This window comes from Poecilia formosa, unplaced genomic scaffold (genome assembly GCF_000485575.1).
Source record: "Poecilia formosa unplaced genomic scaffold, Poecilia_formosa-5.1.2 Scaffold467, whole genome shotgun sequence".
Taxonomy (NCBI): domain Eukaryota; kingdom Metazoa; phylum Chordata; class Actinopteri; order Cyprinodontiformes; family Poeciliidae; genus Poecilia; species Poecilia formosa.
Genome location: NW_006800406.1, coordinates 111,342 through 119,077, shown reverse-complemented (window position 1 = coordinate 119,077; position 7,736 = coordinate 111,342). Strand labels below are relative to the sequence as shown.

Here is a 7,736-nt window from a genome sequence, read left to right as displayed (position 1 = left end):
TGTTTTGTTTATGTTTTTTTTTTTCAAATGTTCGTTAATGGCTGAGATTATCCAAATACCAATACAAGAACTAGTTTTTAAGATTTATTTATGTAAAAACAAAATGTGTCATTTTCCTCCACTTCACATTTACACACAACCTGTTTCAGTCTATTAGGAAAACATATTGGGAAATACATTAAATTTAGTTGATGCAATAAGGAAAAATGAGACAAGATTCAAGAAATACTTGAATTATTTGTTGAAAGATGTGGCATAGGACTGTAGAATGTGTCTCCTGCCACTCACTTCTTCATCTTTCCTCTTGATAAGTTTCTCTGTCTCCACGGCGGGCGTGGACAGCGGCAGGATCGGGATGGGACTCTCCACACGCTTATCCGCATTCATCTTACTGGAACAGGAAAAACTAATGTGACCAATAAGAAGAGGCAGCACTGGATCTGGCTGCTGTATGACAAACTGTTTCTGCTCAGACATGAGAGAAAAAAATTACTTTACCTGCTGAGTTTGTTCATTTCTTCATTTACAACAACAAAAAAAAAATTAGCATCTTTACTGCAGTTCTATATTACTGGACAGAGGCTCCATCTTTTAAATTTCTGCTGAAATGCTGTAACACAGGGAAACTGTTGTTACAACTGTTGTTAGAACTGCAAAGTGATGAAGGTATTTTTATGGCCCTGCTCTCTGATCTCCAACAGCATCCTGCTCCAAAGCTGCTTTCACCCACTCTCATCTGCAGACACTTTCCACAGAGGGGCATCCATCCCACACTAGAGACGCTTTGTGTGGAGTCTCTCCCACAGCTTTTAATTTTTTTTTTTTTTTTAGATTGCTTCTTGCACCCCGCTGCTCTAAAAAGTATTTCTTTTACTTTTCAGTTCTGGTTTGGTCCGTTTAACATAGAAAAATTGTGTCACCAAGGTTAGCATTGGCATTATCTTGAACACCTCTAAGGTTTTCATAACATCACACAAGAATAACATCAAAAAGTGCTCAAAGACTCTCTAACACACTGCTGTTAAAATGGCAGGTTAGGTTCTGCTTCAAAAGACAATGGACGCTGGAAAAGACTAGTGTTTGTAATTCAAACACTAGACAGAAAATGTCTGTTTTCTTTAAACAGACATTTATGTCTGTTTAAAGAAAAAGAAACATTTAAAGTCAATTCAGCTGTTTCTCTGCATCAGATCATTATCGGCCAATACTAAAGCTCAGATAACTGCATCTTATTGGAAGTGAAAAAAGTGGATTCCTTAAAAGCAGTTAGCCTGTCAGGAAGGCTATTCAAGCATAACATAGCATCTCAGTGCTAAACATGTAGCAGCTAACGCTAATGTCAGCGTCCACAGTCCACATTTCTAAAGAAGCTCAATGATTGATCAGAACGTCCTGAAACTCTGGAAAGATGAATGTCTAATAACACTTTGCACCAATCTGATGGCTGAATAACATAAACCACAGATTAAAAACAATGAATATTTTTTGTTATAAATATGTATATTTATTCAATAATTTCACAGAAAAAAATAGTTTTTGAACTGAAAATGTTGCTTATGTAGTTTTTGATTAAAAAGCAGTAAACTCATTACAGACCCTGCAATTAACTTGATTAAAAATTTGAATCAACTTGCTGTCCCGTGGTTCCGGCTCACCTGGTCATGTTCTGGATGCATTGGGCCCGGTAGTTTTCATAGTGACAGTCGTTGGTGGTGTCCTTCAGGTCGTGCATGTGGGTCCTAATCAGCATGTTCCTGAGCTTCCCGAAGTCACAGTGGGATGGGTTTTCCACTGCGGGAAGAGACCGACATGAGAGGCCGCCATGCACCGGGAGCGGCGGCTGCAGACTGCAGCTCGGGGTCTTACCCTCCACGATCCCCCACGGGTAGAGGCGGCCCCTCACCCTCTGACCTCTGACCTCCAGCACAGTGTTCCCGCCGATCACTGCGAATGGAAGGCTCTCCTGCAGCGCCGACACTGACGTTTGAACATCCTGCAGTTTTATGATCACGCTTACAAATAACTGCCAACGTTAATGAGTGGGATTAAGGGGAATATTTTAATATTACATAACGCAGATTAATCAAACAACTCATGTTGATAATATATATGTAAATACAAAATTTTCTTAAAAATCTTTTGAAAACATGCATAGGGTAGAGTGGCAGTTTTTAATAATATGGGCTACATGGGCAGTTGCCCAGGGCAGCATCTGAAAGGGGTTGATCAACCAAGAACTGGAAAATAAAACATGTCAGTTGTTCCCTAAACAAGTTTGTTACTACATGTGTGGTCATGAGTACTGGGAGACTACATGAGCTACTTTCTGCTACAAAACAATAATAATCAGATAATATCTTGCATTTTAATTGGCTGGAACGCGACAGGAGGAGGGGGTTGGCTGTTCCGAGAGAACCACAACTGCGTGAGTATTTAGATTTCAAGCTTACAAAGTTAGGCGTAGTGATTAATCACAGCGCTACAGTGTGATTAATTTGATTCCATTTTTGAACTGATTGACAGCATTAGAAATAACTCACTGCTTTAATCTGTAACCAAAAAATAACAAGTAAACTGAAAAATGCAATATCGGAGGTGGAAATAAAACAACCCAGCAAACATATTATTCCTGAGCAGAGCGTGCTGTAATTAAATTTACTGCTCAAAACTTCAGCGTACATGTTTTAGGCCCTTTCATTTGAGACCAGGCCTACCTTCAGCCCTTTATCCTGCTGTTTGAGCTCCTCATCTTCATCAGAGTCGCAGTCGGGGAACTGGTAGATCTTTATCCCAAACTTATCGATCTCTTCCCTCACCTGGAAGGACCAAACACAACAGAGACACGACGGGTCACAGCAGGAACACATACGCCTCAGCATGCAGAGCTGGAACATTTCAGGAGAAGCGTGGGAGCTGGTTGTGAACACTCAAAATTCACTTCACATAAAATCTCCTTATGAGTCATTCTGAAACCGCTCCAGAGTCTAAATCTGACATCCTGCTGGTGAATGGGTTCTTTTTTTTGGCTGTTTGTTTAATTTACTTCAAACTAGAGAGTTCAAAAATAACAACACCCATCACATGACATGGGTTGTTTTCATACCTCAAGCATATAATTGCTGCACAGATTAAAAACATAGGTTCAAATTTCAAGATCTAAAAGTCTAAATGTTAAGTAGGGGTAATTATAAGGGAACTGGGGAATAAAGTTTGTGAAGCTGAATGGCCAAATGGGGTTTTGTGTTCTACAGGGAACAAAAGAAAGATTTTGTTAAATGTATTTCTAAATATAAGATGAAACACTTTTAATGTGTGTCACAAATGGTGCAAACTGTATATTCACCATTATAATTATCACAACTGACAGATTTGAAGTGATTTGGAGTTTTTTATGTGGACATTTATTATGAATTCCAGTGATGAAGGTGAACAAATTAAACAAGTTCATGTTTATTCTGCTACTTTCAACACAAGAAATAATAAGGTGCATTAGGGGCGTAGAAAAAAAAGGTAGATTTCTGCCAAAAAACTCAGAAGTTTTGAGATCAATCTCATAACTTTTCTACAAAAAAGAAGAAATATTCTGAATGCATAAAGTTGAAAATTTGGATGAAAATTTTTTTACATTTTTTTGATAAATGTCATAAATTTTCTTAAAAAAAATAAAAACATGAAAATTTCAGATTTTGAAAAGTTGATAATTTTCTAGAAAAAACTTAAAAGTTTTGTGGCTAATCTCAGACATTTTCTAGAAAAATACAACGGCCCTAATACAGCGTCATAAATAAGTGGCTAAAGCTACACTTCTTCAGAGTGTTCCAGGTTACAGCTCGCTGTCTGAATGTGGTTCTGCTGTTCATCAGCTTTATAAACTCTAAACCAGTTCCTGAAGTAAACAGATACCTGTTCTTTGAGCCTCTTTATCTCAGAAGGCGTGAGGCAGTCGGCCTTAGCGATGAGCGGAACCACGTTGACTTTATCCTGCAGGGCCTTCATGAACTCCACATCGATGGGACGGAGCCTGGCAGGATGTTAACGTAGCACACATTCAATACAATATAACAAATATTTCTTTTCATATTTATTCAGTTTTTGCGTTTGTGTTGCACTTAAACATTTCACATCATAAATGATATTTTATGATTGCACAAATATAACCGGAGTAAATATAAAAAAATACTTTTTACATGATGATTTCATTTTGTAAGGGAAAATGAGATTAGGTGGATTAGATAACCAACTCTTGTGGGAAAGTTCAATCGCTCTCATAAAACCATGAAATAACTATCAATAATCATACCTTTTAGTTCTGTTAACCTGTAGACCCACACAAATTCCTAAACAGATGAAAAAAAGCCACTGGTCTGTAACATTTCTAACACAGATCACTGCTGACCAAAAAACGCAAAGGGTCATCTCACATTTTCCGAAAATAACAAACAAACAAATAAACAAACAAAAACCATTCAGATGAAGATTTCTAGGAAAATATTGTGTGGACTGATATGACCGAAGTGAAGTTTTTGGAGGACGTGTTTCCTGGTTCTCTGCTGAGGAGCTGCATTAGACACAGAGCAGGAAACTGTCTGGGTTTCCTTTGACCACAGAACTAAACTAAAACTATTCAGCAGAAGGAGAGCGGAGCAGAATTTCTGCACAGCGACGTGACGGAGTCATTTATCATAGAAGTCTGATGGAAGTCATCACCACTAATGATGGCACAACAAATAACACATAGAGCTGGATGTGGGGTTGGTAGATGTTCTTCATTTTAAAATAGCTTTCTGTGTTTATTCAGTGAAACTTATTTGATGATCTGAAACTGAAGAAATGTGTTCAAGTTCTAGACACGTATGCCTCAGTGTATTTATGTGTGTGTGTGTGTGTGTGGGTGTGTGTGTGTGTGAGTGTGTGTGTGGTGTGTGCAGTGGCGCAAAAAGGGGGTATGCAGCATGCAACGCATAGGGGCGCAGCACCAAGGGAGGCGTCCAAACCCCGTCTGGAGGGGGCGGTGCCCCGATTCTGTTTTCCCATACACTTCAGCGCGCCTTACGCTTCTTCACCTCACGCTTGTTACGAGGTAAATGTGGCGAGTTTTACCCTTCACGTAACGTCGTCTTGGGGGGGTTGAGCGAGCGTATGTTTTCCACGCTCCTTCAACCTTCCTTCGGGGAGAGGGGGATCGGAGGGGCGCCGATTTATGTTTTCGCATCCACCTGAATAATGTGTAGTTGCGCCACTGGGTGTGTGTATGTGTGTGTGTGTGTGTGTGTGTGTGTGTATTACCCTTGTCCAAATGGGGATATAAAGTAAAGGCAGCAGTGGACCCTGTTATCCTGGATGTTCTTCCTGTTCAGCCCACTTTCATCCCTGAAGTATTGTTCAAACTGCTGGTTGATGTAGTCTGTTACCGGAGTCCAGCTACGACACACAAGCATACACCTGTCACTGCATGGCTGTTCTAGAAGGCAGCAGGAAGTAACTTAGCCAAATAGCTGAAAAGTCACATCTCCAGGGAAACAGCAGGAGCTGTGAGAGCTGGAAATATCAATAGAACGTGTCCACATGGCTCTCAGGCACTATAAACACACAGATAGCTGTGGAAACTATAAACAGACCATGATATGAAGGCACCAATCCACTTTATTCTCCTCTGATACCGATATCTGAGGCTTAGTATCGGCCGATACCGATCCGATATAGAAAAGATGAATTCACTACATTTTTTTTATCAGACATAAATGTACTGAATTACTTTTTTTTTTTTCAAAATGTATTTATGCTTTAACATGAGGTACAATGTAAAGGCAGAGCAATAGTTATATAGTTAACAGTGTACCATTAACATACAAACCTAATTGGACTAGAACACACCCAATTACACACACATACATACACCTACATGAAATACATGAAATGGATCAAGTCAGAATAAACATACTGTGATAGCGGGCAGAAACAGATACATCAAAAAATTAATTAATTAAAAAGGAGCACAGTTAGAAATGTATTGTTTAACTCTACACCAGGACAGCTGAAAGGTGAACTCATGCCTGCCTCATGAGCAACGCATCAGATCCCAGCCGATGTGTTGAACATCCATAACTGTTAGTCGTCCCAACTAGCTTTCTGTCAGGGACAACAAAACTGTATGATTCACAAAAACAAGCTTCGTTCTGTTAATGTGAGACAGTGTCTCTGTCATGTTGCTCTACAACCTGGTTGCCATGCCAACCACTGTCTCTACTGCAGGTTGATTAAATTTGAGGGTACAGGATTTGGTTTGCTTCGGTGGGGTGAAATAAAAGTCTTTGCAGCTCTGCATATGAATTGTGAAAATCCATTTGTGTTCATCTAATAATTAAAAACATTGTGTGTCTCTGTTTCCTCTGCTCCAGTCAGCAGCAGTTCTTGCATGACTGGTCTCATGGGTCAAATGTACAAAACACAAGAGATTTGAAGAAGTTCTAAATGTTTTCACTTATAAGTTTCACAAATCCAAAACTGAATTCAGTCCAGGTTTGACCAGCATATTTGGAGATTTTAATTAATTAAAGGCTTTTAATCAATGCTAAAAAGGCAATAGAGTCTGTTATCAGACGCCACCTCCAGCCATGTTTTCTTACATTGCTGAAGTTTTTTTTAATAAGGCTTCCTCGCCTCTCCATTGACTGAAAATTACATAATGCAAGAACAAAATGTGGGGTTTTTTGTGTATAACTTTGCTGCAGGTTAAAAAGAACAGTTCAAATGTTGCTGTGCAAGCTAACGCTAACGATGTGATAAATCAATAACAATATGGTAATCGACACCTGATCAATGTCAATAGATGATATGTCTGATAGGATATTCAACTATTTCACTGAACTCCCACCCAGAACCGCACAGCATTCTGGGAGATGAAGGCAGAGGAAACGCTTTAGTTGCTCAACTTCTGAAAGCAGGGTTGGTGGCATCAACTAAATCACTCACTCTTTGGTTACCTAGCAACAACCTGTTGAGTAACTTCTGCAGCAGCAGTTTAAGGTTTTACCACCATGCCTCATAACTGCTTGAAAATTAAATAAAAAACAATCTATTGATTGAAAATGAGAAAATGTTTTTCTTCAAACCACTAGCGCTGTCCCCTTGATCTCACGACGCCCTCGGTAGAGACCCATGTTGTTCATGTCAACTAATCTCACAGGGCATTTGAATAGAACCTTTATAAAACTAGATTATTCTTAATAAAAATAATAATCGAAGAAATAAAAGAAAAATAAGAACAGAGCCAGTGTGGGCTGAGATACACAATCAAACAACTTTGTTTTTAAATGTGTCCTGTAAAAAGAAATCACTCATGCTATCAGAGCTCCTGGACAAAGTTTGAATGTTTTTTACCACTCTGTGTTGTTGACAGCGTCTCCAAAACCTGGCACATCCACGATGGTGAGCTTGAGCTTCACGCCCTTCTCCTCGATGTCCACCGTGCGCTTTGTGATCTCCACCGTCTGCTTGATGCGCTCTTTTCAGAGGAGAAACGTCACACAGCAGTCAGACGGATATTCAGACTAAAACTGTAAAGACAAAAACAGAATCAGCAGCTCACCCTCAGCATTGAGCAGCTTCCTCTCTTTGTACAGGTCAGTGAGGAAAAGGCTGTTGACCAGCGTAGATTTACCCAGGCCAAACTCACCTGCATCACAAAGGTTTTAGTTGCTACAGTTTAGTATATATATATATATATATATATATAT

The 7,736-nt window shown here is 39.4% G+C and overlaps 1 protein-coding gene across 1 annotated transcript in view; it reads right to left on the bottom strand.

The window, feature by feature from the left end:
- The window catches only part of septin5b (septin 5b), a 13,500-nt gene that overhangs the window by 3,053 nt on the left and 2,711 nt on the right, over window positions 1-7,736 (bottom strand). The window contains exons 4-11 of the mRNA XM_016664100.1: window positions 7,589-7,675; window positions 7,381-7,504; window positions 5,287-5,421; window positions 3,904-4,021; window positions 2,715-2,816; window positions 1,867-1,993; window positions 1,656-1,791; window positions 289-391 (exon numbers count right to left, since the gene is read on the bottom strand). Of these exons, the coding sequence (XP_016519586.1) occupies window positions 289-391; window positions 1,656-1,791; window positions 1,867-1,993; window positions 2,715-2,816; window positions 3,904-4,021; window positions 5,287-5,421; window positions 7,381-7,504; window positions 7,589-7,675 (932 nt within the window). The remainder of the gene's footprint in view (window positions 1-288; window positions 392-1,655; window positions 1,792-1,866; window positions 1,994-2,714; window positions 2,817-3,903; window positions 4,022-5,286; window positions 5,422-7,380; window positions 7,505-7,588; window positions 7,676-7,736) is intronic.